General features: G+C 50.2%; 3 protein-coding genes across 3 annotated transcripts; all 3 read left to right on the forward strand.

The window, feature by feature from the left end:
• The first annotated feature begins 1,513 nt into the window (after positions 1-1,513).
• EI90DRAFT_144556 (uncharacterized protein) lies at positions 1,514-2,134 on the forward strand. Its single transcript, XM_039051795.1, has 2 exons — positions 1,514-1,590; positions 1,651-2,134. Exon 2 carries the CDS (start codon positions 1,674-1,676, stop codon positions 1,968-1,970), a length of 297 nt encoding a protein of 98 aa, XP_038909564.1. The 5' UTR covers positions 1,514-1,590; positions 1,651-1,673; the 3' UTR covers positions 1,971-2,134.
• Positions 2,101-4,495, forward strand: EI90DRAFT_144438 (mate-domain-containing protein). Its single transcript, XM_039051794.1, has 14 exons — positions 2,101-2,136; positions 2,206-2,311; positions 2,370-2,507; positions 2,607-2,656; positions 2,710-2,819; positions 2,878-2,949; positions 3,011-3,202; positions 3,267-3,308; positions 3,376-3,388; positions 3,444-3,542; positions 3,590-3,612; positions 3,665-3,737; positions 3,796-4,064; positions 4,130-4,495. Exons 2-14 carry the CDS (start codon positions 2,300-2,302, stop codon positions 4,306-4,308), a joined length of 1,272 nt encoding a protein of 423 aa, XP_038909565.1. The 5' UTR covers positions 2,101-2,136; positions 2,206-2,299; the 3' UTR covers positions 4,309-4,495.
• Positions 4,496-5,833: 1,338 nt separating this feature from the next.
• Positions 5,834-6,765, forward strand: EI90DRAFT_3085020 (uncharacterized protein). Its single transcript, XM_039062106.1, has 2 exons — positions 5,834-6,001; positions 6,100-6,765. The coding sequence occupies exons 1-2, from the start codon at positions 5,876-5,878 to the stop codon at positions 6,301-6,303; spliced, it is 330 nt and encodes a 109-aa protein (XP_038909566.1). The 5' UTR covers positions 5,834-5,875; the 3' UTR covers positions 6,304-6,765.
• Positions 6,766-14,735: the final 7,970 nt, after the last annotated feature.

Here is a 14,735-nt window from a genome sequence, read left to right on the forward strand (position 1 = left end):
TTGTTTTCTAGCCTTTTACTTCAAGTTGATCGATTGGGTTCCTTGAGTATGGCAATATTAGTTTGACCGGCCTCCTATACATCGAATCTTCATTTCCCCTGGACTGTGCGCAGTGCAGGATCTTGCAACGTGATGAACACCCGAACACGGACTTGCGGCGATCTCACGCGCACAGTATACTCACCTAGCATAACCGCTGACGGCACGTGTCGCTGCGTTCCGTGCAGGATGATAGGCCATAGACCCAACAGTCAGGGGTGATATCATCATCAGCAGCAGACACTGTAATGAGACCAATCTTTGTGATATTAAAGCAGATATATAAGGGGTTAAATCCTGGCCCGTCCCCGCACCTGGCCTTAAGCGCTCTCCAGCACGACCTTTGGCACCGAAAATCATTCGTGCGAACCCAGAGAAGCCTTTTAAATGTGAAGGGACATCGCCGAGGCCTTAGTCAGGGCAAGAAAACTTGCCATTTTGGATGAGCGTCTTTTCGGCTTCCGAACAGTATGGGAGGGTCATGTTACTTGTCATAATTGGGCAAAACGCATATCTGGGTTCATCTGTGAGATTTCCATTGTGATGAGGTTCGAATACGCGTTGTGGTTGCTGTGGGGCCTAACATGAGGCCAAGATGGTGCCATATGTTCCAGAGACCCTAACATGCAACGGTACCGTCTGTGCGCCACCGTTCCTCAACATCCCGCTTTGGCGCGGGCCGGCCCGGCCGGAGCGTCGACCATGAAATTTGGCGTCCCCGTCGTGGGGTCGTCAAAGGGTTGGGTCTCAATAAGCAATAGTAGGCTGGGGGCACCATGCAGTTTGTATTCATCGTAGTGGGAACAGCAAGTAGCAGCATAGAACTTGAAGGGCTTGCTCGGGTGGGAGGCCACTTCCGGAACGTGCCCTGTTTGAATTTGGCAAGTTTGTACTAACGGGAATTCTGAATGACGCCCAAAGTGTGCAGCCGCTTCTTAGTGAGAGATTTTCATGCTCTTCCTAGGGAGGCTCTGCATCACCGCCATTCTTCATTAGGCTACATGGACAAGTGCATTTGGCTCGTAGGCAGTTGAGGCCTGCAATGTGAGACCTTGAGGAGGGCGTTCTCATGTCGATTCCTGGACATGTTGTTGTTGCTTCGTACCGTTAGTGCGTCATCTCCGTGTCAGCATGCACTCTTGTCATTTCGTTGGCCCTGTTGGACCGTCGTGCTTGAAGGGTGTACATAGAACCCAACATAGAACCCTGGCCTAGGTACAAATCCTCGGGAAACATCGCCCCCTCCCCGATGAGGGTTCCTTCCAAGAAGCCGCAATTAAATGAAGTTTGCAGGATATATACGGGCATGTTGGGCGATTGGATACCAGGGTGAAAGTGTTTGAAAGCAGAGTGAGCCCACAACCTAGGTCTTGTCAAGAAGGGCTCAACGAGCAAGAACCAACACCTGGGCTGAGGGAGGGGGATCTATTTTATCCAAGTGATTACCCGCGACAGCCGCCCCACCCAAGGTCATTCGGTATTTAATTTGTCCTGTTCCCACGCTCGATTCCGCGATTATTCTCGGCAATTGCAATGTGACCTCTTAAATTTGTCAGTGGCCCCATCGCAGCTTTTACCGTTCTAACCTATGTCCTCCCCCTCTTTTCACAGAGCTGGTCCTCCCTCACTGTCAAATGACTATGCCGTTGTATCGCAGTTTGCGGGTCTGGATCACGATGAGGACAGTTCACGGGACTGCAGCGATGACGAGCGTGGTTCTCCCCACAATGAACTCATTGATGACAACAACACTGTTTCCGGGTCTCCTAAGCATTTCCCTAGGGTCCCTGGAAGTCACGGACGACCTTCGTTCAGTCACTATGGCGCCACAATCGTTTCGCCTAAACACCACGATGCCATCGGAAATGAACTTGCGAGTCCAGGATCTCAACAAGACCGTAGAGGGTCTTTCGCCAGTATATCACATCTGAATGCCCCCTCTTGGGGGGTGGCTTATGAGCAAGACTCCCTCCTGGCTGACACCCCACGAATCCAAGAAACTGCTGATGGCACTGAGGAAACGCACACTCTACTTGAGACGCAAGTGTGGAAACAAGAGGCGGGGATAATATGGAAGTATACTCTCCCTGTCCTTGGGTAGGCTAGTTATAACTTGATTGCTATGAATTCACTGATCAAGCTCCCTCGTTGTGTTGTCATTGCCAGCACTCATGTCCTGGAATACTCGCTTTCAGTCGCTTCCATCATCTCTATAGGCCACCTCTCTACCACTGCCCTTGCCGCTGCCACTTTAGGCTCCATGACTTCTTCTGTATGAGTCGCTTCTTTTGTGTCACTTGTGAACCTCGACTGAATTCGGCTCTGGTCAGGTGACGGGGCTTTCCGTCATTCTAGGGTTCGTGTCTGCCTTAGATTCTCTCCTGCCTCAAGCATGGACATCGAGTAATCCGCGCCTAGTTGGGCTCTGGTCCCAGAGAATGATGCTCCTTCTTGCTGTGATACTCGTAGTACGTGCAGGGTGCTGATCGTAATCCCGACATCCCCGATCCATTGATTCCCTTGTTTGGTATGCGGTAATTTGACTGATTGTCTTTTTTGTGTCGCAGCCTATTTCCACTATGTGGCTTAATGCAGAGAGTATACTTCTCATGTTGAAGTAAGCATCTTTCGTGCAGTTGGTCCCTTCAACCTTGACCTTTTCCCTGACAGCCAAGAGCCGGAGGTTGCCCACCTTGCAGGGATCTACCTGAAGTGGCTTTGCCTCGGGCTACCTGCCTACGCATTCAATTCCGTCACGCGTCGGTATTTTCAGTCGCAAGGTGAGGGTACAATATTCTTGAATCGACAGTGTTGTTTCAACAAGTTCTTCCGCTTCAGGCTTGCTACATGTCCCGACAATGATTGTAACGTGCGTCGTGCCGGTAAACATCATTCTGAACTATGTTCTTGGTATGTGATCTAGTGTGGATGCTTGCATTGCACCATTCTTATCGACATTTCTACTTGGCAGTATGGGGTCCTCCTGCGATCCGTCTAGGTTTTATCGGAGCACCGATCGCCACGGCAATTTCCTTCAACTTGATTAGCGTAGGGACGTGCATATATGCAATATGGTGGGCCCCGAGGGATGCTTGGCACCCTATTGGTGTTGCTAGTTTCAAGAGCGTTGGCGTGCTGGTGCATTTGGGTTTGGCAGGAACGGGTAGGTTTAGACCGCAGGATTTCTCTTGGGTGCGGACACAGCACCTGATTCTTATGTCAATCAGGTCAACTTGCGGCAGAGTGGTGGAGTTGGGAACTTCTTGGTCGTGGGTAGAGTTTATCTTTTTGGGCTCAAGCTCAATTATCTTATCGTCCTAACTATCCTCCCACCAGTTGCTGCGAGCTAGTACGCTTTAGTCTCTATCTCTATGCAGTAGCATTCGCTTACAGGAGATACGAAGTCTGGGCCCAGTGGCACTCGCGTCTCAATCGGTCCTCCTTGTATCTTGTTCTTCATCATATCAGGCTCCGTATGCGCTCAGCGTTGCGGCTTCTGTTAGGTACGTTCCCCCACAGACATGTGTCCATGGCTCATTTTTTTGTATAGGATCGGGAACATGTTAGGTGCCGGTGAGTAATTCCAAGATATTCTAGGATCGATGTAAGTTATATTTTGGAGCAGGTAATGCGCTTAGAGCAAAAATCGGTTCATCCGTCTCCCTACTCATGGGGTTTGGATTTGGACTTTGCTGCATGTAAATGCTATTGATCTCTTGGAGTTTCGAAGGCCATCTCACTTTATATCACACACAGGGCCATCTTTATCTCATTCCGTAAGAACTGGGCATACATCTTCAACTCTGATCCGGAGGTTGTGTTGCTGGTCGGGAATATTCTGCCGTTGGTGGCTGTTTTCCAGGTACGGAAGCCGTATCACATAGTAGCCCAAGACGATTCACGCCGCGTTCAGATCTTTGATGCGACTTGTGCCGTCACTGCAGGTATTCTGCGCTCAAGTGGTAGGCAAAAGCTAGGTGCATTGCTCAACTTCGTTTCCTACTACGTTCTTGGCATCCCGTTTGGTGAGTGTCGTCCCTTGTTCAGGAGACGGAAATAATAATATGAATTTGTTTCACTCGTTCGCCAGGTTTATTGTTGACAATCAAGTTTAACATCGGACTCTTTGGCCTTTGGATCGGTCTCGCTATGGCGCTTGCGTTCAATGCATTGATATCAACCTGGATAGTATTGCGAGCCGATTGGGTCCATGAAGTTGAACGAGTACAAGAACGGCTCGCGACTGATACCGTCAAGGGACACGTCTAAAGTGTTGATTAATATTGGGCTTTTGGCTGTTCCAATTTCGTTGCTAATTTGATTCTTGTTATGATTGTTGTGGATGACCAATATGAGATTTATGAGCTCCGGTGCTGCCTATTGAGGTGCGGAACAATATACACTGCAGATGCTGCGCGCCTCCCTGGCACAAGGAGGGCGCGGAAGCAAGCGATATCAAAGAATGACTGAATCAACATTGAGACCGTAACAGTGCTGCACTTGGACCCAATGGAAATACTATGTGAGGTAATCAGCAGCTCATTCTCAGTTCGGTGGAAAGCGCTCGACTTACCATGTCAGTTACGCAGGTACCATTTCATTTCCAGCAAGATTCGAGGATAGGATTGGGGGAATTTTTTTGTTCACACGCGTTGCACTATCGTAGGGTGGATACTATGAAGGCTGTTTTGTGGCAAAAATGAAATGCACTTGTGTGATAAGATAGATGCGAATGTGGGAATGAAAGTCATATTGTGGATGATCGACATCATATCAACGTACTGTCGCTTCAAGATAGATACAGCTTCACAGGAGCAGGCGACACAATATTTAGGGCGCAGGGTAGATTTGGAAGTGAAGCAACTGCTCACTCCCCCTAACGTAAGTAGTCATCGGAAACTGGCTGAGTCGAAAATACACGCTCCTCGACAGGAGCAGCGATGGTAGAAATGATGGAAGAGAAGGGACTTGATCGATCGCCTGGGTTTCAAGAGAAGTAGAGGGGTGGGCTGACACTAGCTAGCCAACTCTGGCAGTATGCGTGCTTTTATGGGTCCAACCTACGGATGAGCACAACGCGTGACATCCGATGACTTTGAGTACTTCTGGGGCAGTGTACATAAATCATGAGTGGCCGCGCACTGAATAACAAATTACATTCAATTTTCATCAGTGATATTCCCACGGCCACAGGCTGCCTGCCGGTGCGAGCGCCCATCCGCCCATTACTTGAGAAATAGGTGAGTCTCCAGGTTCAAGTTATCATGGCGCTTCCGTGAATGCCGCGCTGCGTGTGCTAGGGTTTGGATAGCCCAAGCTTTACGAACCAGGAAACTCAAATTTCGCTCCAGACTCACGGAATCTCGTTACAGCGAGGGGAATCCTATATCCTGGAGCATATATGTACAAAAAATGCGTGAGACGTTTATTTCTGCCGATTCAACTGCCAACGTCGCCAAGCAGCTATATTTGTTTACTCATCATGTGACCCGGAAACAGCCAGCCAAGTCACAGATCAGAGTCCTCCCCTAAGTCCCCTACTCAATTGCGTCTGACGTATTTTCGCGCCTCCTTACCAGCCAAATTCTGGTCCTTCTTGTCTGCACCGTTTTGTCGCTTCCATCACCATATCACACTTGACATCGCTCTCCACCTTTGTGCCACCGAAATGTCAACAGAAATGAGCATTGAGCGACCAGTCTCAGCTCTCTCCGCGTCTTCTTCTATGTCTGCCAAGTCAGATATGGACTGGGATCGATCAAATGGTTCTATAAGCATCGTTGCCACTCCTTCACCCAGACGGCGACGCGTCGAATTACCACCAGAAAGCACGCCGATGCCAAGTAGACAACGGTCATTGGCTCAGTTGCTGAGGATGCATGCAGAGAAGGGTTCAGGGGAAGAATTGATGAACATTACGCCCGAAGAGGAGAGGAGGTTGAAGGAGGCATTGGATCAATGGGTACGTGTCGTGCCTTTGTGGATGGACGTTCGACCGTGGCGAATTTACAATGGTTGCTGATTATTCGTGTTCTATTCTTTTTTGAAATACCGTTCTAGGTAAATTCGTCGGATGACGACGCGAGTTTTAGCAGGGATGACCGTTCTGGTTCGTCCGAAGATGAGGACGCGTCTGGGGTCGGTGTGCCAGTCCGGCAGACGAGCTCCCGCAGTGACCACATCAACGGGGACTGCACAACTATGAATGTCGATGCGGATAGTCCTGCTTCCAGTGGTGGGGAGCTCCGGACTCCGGTTGCATGATTCGCCATTTTGGCTGGTACATTTTTCGCAGGCAATGCTCAGCCTATTCCTGCAATTTACGTTTCCACCCTCACTCGTTTTCCACCCATCCTTCCTTTCTCATCCCGGGGTGACATCCTCTGATCTACCATTAAGCTATTCTATTCTAACTCTTCTCACGACCTCTTACGACATCCACGAACTATGAATATTGTATATCCTTTCATATGCTCCAAAACACCGACTTTCGGGGATTTAACGTTGGTTATCTAACCTATACTGCCTTTCAAAGACACCGACCGTATCAGAAACGCCTGTGGTTTGTGATATTGTGTGCTATCTTCTGGGTGCTGCGGAATCATTATCATCACACTTTCTCGTCGTTGTTGATCCCGGTGGGCTGAGCGACTGTCTTGTAGTCACATGCCTGTCTTGACGCTCCGAGCCACTAAATGATGGATACAGAGGAGGAGTATTCCTGGGCTGAACAGTACAGGAATAGTCGTGATATTCTCTGTTATTGCGTACACCAGGAAGAGTTCAGAACTCTTGCAGCGGATTATCAAGAATAGTGCAGGGATCTAACAGACCTAATTTAGGGCATGCAGCTAGCTGATCCTGGCACAATCCATTGCTGAATGCTTCCCAGAGTATTACACTAGAGAGCTTGTTTTGCTTGTTGGCATGCACTCATACTGTCTTATCCAATATAAATGTGCTGATAACAATATTTGAAGTACAAAGTAACGGAATAACCGCTTGCTCTAGTGCCAATAGCTCAGTCTCAAGCAATATGCGCGAGAACTGAGGAAAAAGGAAACTAATTCAAATGATTGAATATAGTTTGTGGCCTTCGCGGATAAGTCCGAAGTGACCAAAATAAAAAAGAAGAAAAGGTGTTGTGACCAAGTAGTCACGCTACCGCGGGAATGTGGCTGTCCGGGCGAGTTCCTCGCTCGGATGTGGGAATGTGGCTGTACGACAAACTCGTCCGGCCTCCCATAGCACACGGTTCCTCCAACACAAAGCTCCATCTCAATAGTGTGGTGTGAGGTCGCTCAGATCACCTGGCTTGATTGATCATGATGGTAACTAGTGCTGAATGGTGCTGCATGGTCTTGTGTTTTTGCAGTGCTGATGGGACTTTGTGTCAGGGCATGCTGTGCTGCACCACTCTCTGCCCTCTCTTTCTCCCTCTCCCTCCTTCCTCCTTTCCTTCTTTCTCTCCTCTCTCTTTTTCCTTTCTATCCTTATACAGACGACTTCTCTCTTTTCCACATTTGTAGCATGGACATGTCTGACGCTGAGCACCCTGCATGGGTACTGCAACGCCGAACGCGCCATGCATTCCTACTTGTGTTTCTCTCCTCTTACACCTGGGATAGACTGCGGAGTTGCCTGCAACAACCCAGCTTCATCCGAGGTTGACATGGCACCTCCACATGACCCGTTTTCAGATGTATATAAACCTAGCCAAAGCAGGACTGAAGAAGCAGCCTTCTTCTCATTCCCACTTCAGGCAAGTGGTCCAACTTAGTTTAGCCTTTCACCTTACAGTGAAGTGCAAAAAAATCTGCCGGTTTTGATTCGAACGGGTAAGTGGGGCAGGTGAATCCTCTACCTAAAAAGTTGGCAAGATCATGGCTCACGACAGGGATTTCCTTATTTGGATCAACAGCTCAAGCACCGGGGTCTTCACCCTCGGCAATTACGGCAAGGGCAGCAACCCTCAGATCAGTTTACGATAATGAAGTTCAATGGTGCCCATCACAGTATATAGGATGTGCGGGATGACTGTAGGGCTAGAGGTTACCTCTTGCTGTCACTCTCAGCCACAATGTCCGACAGCAAACAACTTGATAGTGAATACTTCATAAAGAACAAAGAACAGTGACGCACTTGGAACATGGCCTATCTTCTAGGTCTGACTGGGGAAAAGCCATTGCTGTCAGAGACCAGGTCGAGACGAAGGAGTGTCTCCGTGGTGGAGGGCTTCGGCCTCAGCGACTTGTGCCAGGAGCGCTGTGCCAAGTAACACATCCATGCCCTAACTTACTCAACTGGCAACCAGAACTAAAGAGGGTAAACTCTAGTCAATTTTATTACTGGAGTGTAACTTATGTACAAGTTAAGTATATATAGTTACAGTGAGGGCAGGTCCGCAAATGGCGGAGCGGAGCTAACAGGGTTAGACATTAGCTGATTGAATATTACCGATGAGTCGGGTTATGGGGTTAATGGAAAGGCAGGCGATAACCCAGAAACGGAAAGGAGGGATAGGCCCGAAGGTGGGCTTGCAGGGCAAGCAAGTGTATTGTCCAGCGGAGGTGGGAGTGCGCTAGCGGACATCGGAGCTGTCTGGAAGCCTTCGGGGCTCCGTACTTAGGGAGGCGTAGGTAATAAATTGAAAGGAGGGGGTGGTGACCATCGAGGGGTACCGAGGGGGTTGCGGAATACGGGAGCTCCGAGGTTAGTGGAGAAGGAGCAGAAGTAGACCAGAGGGATCGGAGGGATTGGAAGTCGATGGCCGGGGATGGATATGACAGTATCCCCTTCTTAGGCCTGAACCCTTGAAGGCCCAGAATTAGTAAGGTGAGGGGAGCTGTACTTACAGAAAAGAAAAAAAATGAAGACAGAAGTGAGGAGTGGAGAGAAAGGAGAGATGAGAGAGGAGTCGGGGTTCCTAAGGGGCTTTGGGTCCAGGCTTATCTGGGTACCGAGAGTGGAATGCTTCAACGAGGTTGGAGGCGTTGATTGAGTTCCTCGGCAAGGAGCCATTGTGTCTCCTCGTCGGTCCCTTCATAACCTAGCCACTTGACCAGGTAGAGCAACTTGTTGTGTCTACGTCGGTCGATCTTGGAGTCGAGTATCTCCTCGATCTTGTACTCCATTTCGCCTTCGATTTCTATGGGAGGCAGAGGTGGCTGGTGGCGGTTTGGAATGATGTTTGGGACGGAGGGTTCGATCTGTGAGACATGGAATACTGGGTGAATGGCTTGCATGTTTTCCGGCAGGCAGAGGGTGAGGGAGTGAGTTCCAACGTGGGCAATGATCTCGAATGGGCTGAGGTTCTTCTCGGAGAGCTTTTTGGAAGGTCGGGTGGAGCAGAAATACTTGGCCTTTACGTAGACCGAGGTTCCTACTTCGAAAGCTGGGGCAGGACTCTGACGGGAGTCTGCAGGGCCCTGATAACGGATCTGAGCGAGATGCATTTCCTTGTGAAGGAAGTGATGGAGGGAGTCGAGATCTACGGAGTACTCTTGGGCGCGTACTGATGTCAGGTCTCACTCTGGGTGAACGGTGATGTTTGGATGGTAGCCTTTGTTGGTGAAGAATGGGGAGATACCTGTGGTGGCATTCGGAGCGTTGTTGTATGCGAACTCTGCGAGAGGCAGGAGTTCGGACCAATTGTCCTGCTGGTAGTTACTGTAGATATGCAGGTACTGCTCGAGCGTCTGGTTCATCTGTTCAGTCTGACCATCTCCTTCCAGATGATAACCGGAGGTGAAGTGGAGGTGGATGTCGAGGGCCTTACCAAGTGAACGGAAAAAATGAGAGACAAACTCCGGACCCCTGTCGGAGGTGACGTGGGAAGGAACTCCGTGCTTGGAGAACACATGGAGGAGGAAGAGCTTGGCCAGTTCCGGAGAGGTGATGGTGTCATGGGTAGGGATGAAAATGCACTGTTTGGACAGGCGGTCCACAACAACCAAGATGGAAGTGAATCCAGAAGAGGAGGGTAGCTGTTCGATGAAATCCATGGAGATGGAGTTCCAAGGACGTTCGGGGATGGGGAGTTGTTTGAGCAAGCCATAAGGCTTATGACGGGGAACTTTGGCATGGGCACAGGAAGTGCAGGTGGATACGTAACTCTTGACGAAGTTACGGATGCCTGGCCAGGTATACTCACGACGCACTAGATCCAGAGTCCGGTTTTGACCGAAGTGTCCGGAAAGTTGGTGGTCATGTTTGTCTCGCAAAACGTGGAGACGGAGATCGTTAGAATCCGGAACGTAAATGCGGTTGTCCAGCCTCAACAGGCCTTCCGCATCAACGGACCAGTGGGAATTGGGGAGGTTGGGGGAAGCGAGATGAGAAGAGATTGTGGTGTCGGAGGAGAGGGAGGCTAGAATGTCTCGATGAAGAGCCTCTGTGTCGACGAGTATGGCTGCTCGGATTACTGTGGCAGCTAGGAATGTAGCTCGTAAGGATGCAGTGAGCTGCTCCGAAGTGAAGACTGGTCAGAAGTTCTGCGGATTGACGTGAGCGTAGTCCATATCCCCTTCTTTGGGATAGACATCCCAGCGTCTAGTCAACGCATCCGGTTTTACTCCGAGTCTTCCGGGACGGAATCAGACAGTCATGTGGAACTGGGAGAGGAACTCCGACCAGCGGGCTTGCCGCCGGGTCAAGAGTTTGGTGGTGGAAAAATACTCGAGGTTCTTGTGGTCGGTGACGACGTCAATTGGGGTTCCTGAACCTTCAAGGTAATGACGCCACGATCGGAATGCATCATGAATGGCGAGCAGTTCCTTATCATGGGTGTCATAATTGAGCTCCGGCGCCGAGAGTGTTCTAGAGCGGAAAGCGACGGGGCGAATCTCTCCGTCATCACAGCAGATGGACAGGATTCCAGAGATTGCGTAGTCGGAAGCGTCGGTTTCTACAATGAGGGGGGCGTCAGGTAGCCAATGTGTGAGGATAGGAGCAGAAGTGAAGGCTTCTTTCAAGGTGTTGAAAGCAGAGCAACAATCGTCAGAGAATAACCAGGGGGCTCCTTTACGTGTGAGGCATGTCAAGGGGACCACAATGTCGGAGTATTGGTGGATGAAATGCCGATAGAAGTTAGCGAAACCAAGGAAGGATTGGACATCCTTGACTTTACGGGGCTTGGGCCAATCTTGGACGGCTTTAACCTTCTCGCTGGACATGGTGAGTCCGGAGGGAGAGAGGCAGTATCCGTATGAAACTCGCATTTCTTCGGATTGGCATATAGGCCGTGTTTGCGGAGTCTCCTAAGAACTTCTTGGACATGCTCCTGATGTGAAGCCATGTCTTCCGAGTAGGTAAGGATGTCATCTAGGTAGACTACCACAGAAACGTCCAAGAGGTCGGCAAAGATCATGTTGACAAGTTGCTGGAAGGCCGTGGGTGCATTTGTGAGACCGAATGGCATGACAAGCCACTCATAGGAACCATAGCGCGTGTGGAAGGAGGTCTTCCATTCGTCACCTGCTGCAATGCGAACCAGGTGGTAAGCATGCTGGAGGTCGAGTCTGGTGTAGACCGTGGCACTGCTAGGTGCGTCAAGGAGGTCGGAGATGTGGGGGAGTGGGTAGCAATCCTTTTTGGTGATCTTGTTCAGCCCTCGGAAGTCAACGCAAAGGCAGAGGGATCCGTCCTTCTTGCGGACGAAGAGGACCGGTGCCGCGTGAGCGGAAGTAGCGGGATGAATGAACCCGGAGGCCAGGTGTTCATCCAAGAACGCCCGGAGGGCCTCGAGTTCCAAAGTAGAGAGAGAGTACATAGTACCCAAGGGTGGTGAAGTGCCTTCCTCAAGGTCGATCTTCAGGTCATACTCACAGTGCAGTGCCAGCATCGAGGCTTTGCTCTTACTGAACACATCCGTGAACTCGTGATACTCCTTCGGAACGGCTGAGAGGTCGACAGACTCGGTGTGGGATGAGGCAGCCCTCAAGCGGCTTTCCTCAGAAGGGATGGTTAGGCTGAAGGATACCGATCCTTCAAGTCAACAAGCCTTCGCGAATGCGGAATGGCTGACGAACTCGATAGATGGTAACGGAGGAGTGGGAGCCTGTGACTGGGGGGCTGGTGAAACATCAGATGGTTGGATGTCGGACGATGGCAGTAGTACTGGAGATGACGGGGGAGAGCTCGGAGTAACTGTCTTGGTAGGTTCGGAAGTTCGGAACGTAATACTGCTTGAGACCCAGTCAATCAACGGATTGTAGTGGGTAAGCCAGTTGTGTCCTAGGACTAAGGAACAAGATCCATCCAGCGATGTGACAAAGAAAGTCGTGGGGGTGATGTTTCCGGAAGCGAAGCGGAGGGGAATATCAATGGCACAGGTTATGATTGAGTTGGTGCTACCGTCAAATAGGCATAGTTGTAGGGGTTTAATCTGATATGTCTTCAAGGCCAACTTCTTTATGAATGTGTCGTCGATGAAGCAGTCCGAAGACCCAGAGTCTATGAGTGCAGGTACATTCTCATAGGAGCGGAAAAGTTTATTTTGTGTCCTATCATTGGACGGGGAGAAGGGACAGGAGAAGAGAAAGAAGAGAAATGGAGAGAGGTGGAACGATCTATGGAAGTAGTCGGAGGGGGTGGAGGAGAGAGTGGTACATCAGCAACACTATCTACAACGGGTAGAACATTAACCGAAGGGTCAACATTGAGAGGAGAAAATAGACCATTTGAAAGAGAAAAAGAAACGGGAATATGGAGGGAGGATAAGTCGGAGATGGAAGATGCGTTTAAACTTGGTAGTTATTCATCCATCGCGGACGAAGAGTAGAATTTTGGTTGAATAATAGATCCGGCTCGAACCAATTGAGGGCCATTCCCTTGAGGTAGGACTGTTAGAAACGGGTGGAAACAGACGACTCTGGAGTGGAATCGGAGACTTAGCATGGAGGGACCTTGGCCTCAGCGACTCAAGCGGAGCGCTGTGCCATTGCTGTTTGTCCATTTGGTCCTTAATTTCACAGTAGGCGAGCAGGAAGTCTCTAGGGGGCATTTCAGGTTGATTTCAGACTGAGCCCCAAACGAGTATGTACAAGTGCCGATATATATAATGGAGGGGGCAAAAGCACAAGGAGACAAAGGGGATCCGAATCGGAACGAAGACGTCCGAACGGGAACAAAGGGTAGACAGAAGCGGAGTGATACCGAAGGTCACAAGGCAGGACCTGTGATACGTCCGAAAGGAGGTAGGGAGGGCGAGGCTCAGAGGGGCAGGAGGATGAGGAGAAGTGGGGATGATGACTAACTGGCTAGAATGGGAAGAAGCAGCAGTCCAAATAGGGATGAGGGGAAAACGCGAAAGATACATTACAAGCAGCGAAAGTGCCGAAGGCGATCTGCAAAGCTCGGAGGTTGCGGAGCTTACGGAGGTTACAGAGGCGGGGTTGAAAGTCCGAGGAATATTGGCAATGGTGTTTAGTCACCAATGCAATGGACTAAGACCGAGGTGGAGTCAAAGTCCGAGGTAGGGACTATGATGGAGGCTCGGAGCAAAGATATGAGCGGTGCCCAAGTACGAAGTACGGGACAGCGGTGGAAGGTCGTAACTTGGTGGGGGGTCGGCAGAAGAGTACCAGAGGGAGGAGAGAGGAGAAAGGTAAGAGAGAAGGAGTGGCGGGAAGGAGAGTTGTCAGGTCCAAAGGTGAGTATCGGAGCGGACGGGGGAAGCGTAGGAGGGTGACGGAAGGGTGGAGGTGTTGTGAAGGAGGAGCGGAGTAGGAGGAGGAGGAGGAGTAGTAGGAGGGTGGCAAGAGGGGCGGTGTTCGGTCTGAGGTGAGTATCGGAGCAGACGGAGATAGGGGAGGAGAGGGAAGGAGGAGTAGAGGTGGTATGGGAGGTAAAAGGAGGTGTGTTGCCAGGACCGAAGGTGAATATTGGTGTTATGGAAATGGGAATTTCCATTTTAGACTCTTATGGGTTCTGTATCATGTGATTTATATAGTAATATAGTTTAACCAATCAATTATTAACCAAAAACCCGCTGTGCTAACATCTGTTACACCACATGTCAAACCATCTGTGAAACCACCTGTAAACCATTATGTCCAACCCCCTTCCCTATTCCTGTGCCAGAACGGATGAAAGTGGGCGCTTCTGGCCCCATTTTTGTAACAATCGAACGGGCAGCAGTAGGGTAAGACTCCGGAGGTGGGGAAGGAGGAGGTCTGGGAGTCGGGTCGGGATTGGGTATGCACGGATATGACAAGGACTGCGCAAAGATGACCTTAGCGCAGTCGCTAGCAAAAGCGAGGGGACGGTCCTGGAAATTGAGTTCGCATTGGACCAGAAATACTCGGAGTTCTTGGGGATCCTTCCCATCAAACTGTTTGGGCTCACGGACCTTGGTCCGGAGAGCAGAGGATGGTGGAGGTGGCGGACGACCGGTGTGACGAGCCAAGCTGGCAATGGCTTGGGCTAATTGTGCAATAGCCACGTTGGGGATGGGTTCGGCATCGAGTCCAGGCCATGATAGACACTATACCTAAAGGGTTTCTCCGAACCGCGGAGGTTGATCTTTTGGTTTATATAGTAGGCAGGCACCCAAATGCCTTTGCCTATTCTAGTAAAGAACGAGGAGTGTTTAATAGAGAATATTTTCCTGACTATGTGATACGTACAGTTAAGCACGATCCATGGCAGGAGAAACCAATCAGATTCCCATTGGCAATGGAAGGGAAAATAGTAGA

The sequence above is a fragment of the Cantharellus anzutake genome (assembly GCF_015039405.1).
Source record: "Cantharellus anzutake strain C23 chromosome Unknown EI90scaffold_107, whole genome shotgun sequence".
NCBI classification, from domain to species: Eukaryota; Fungi; Basidiomycota; class Agaricomycetes; order Cantharellales; family Hydnaceae; genus Cantharellus; species Cantharellus anzutake.

Bases quoted from the DNA above. Each gene is read 5' to 3' on its own strand.
- EI90DRAFT_144556 (XM_039051795.1), top strand. From the start codon at position 1,674: ATGACTATGCCGTTGTATCGCAGTTTGCGGGTCTGGATCACGATGAGG.
- EI90DRAFT_144438 (XM_039051794.1), top strand. The intron at 2,950-3,010 runs GTATGTGATCTA...TCTACTTGGCAG, and splicing joins CATTCTGAACTATGTTCTTG to TATGGGGTCCTCCTGCGATC. The intron at 3,738-3,795 runs GTAAATGCTATT...TATCACACACAG, and splicing joins GGATTTGGACTTTGCTGCAT to GGCCATCTTTATCTCATTCC.
- EI90DRAFT_3085020 (XM_039062106.1), top strand. From the start codon at position 5,876: ATGCCAAGTAGACAACGGTCATTGGCTCAGTTGCTGAGGATGCATGCA. The intron at 6,002-6,099 runs GTACGTGTCGTG...ATACCGTTCTAG, and splicing joins AGGAGGCATTGGATCAATGG to GTAAATTCGTCGGATGACGA.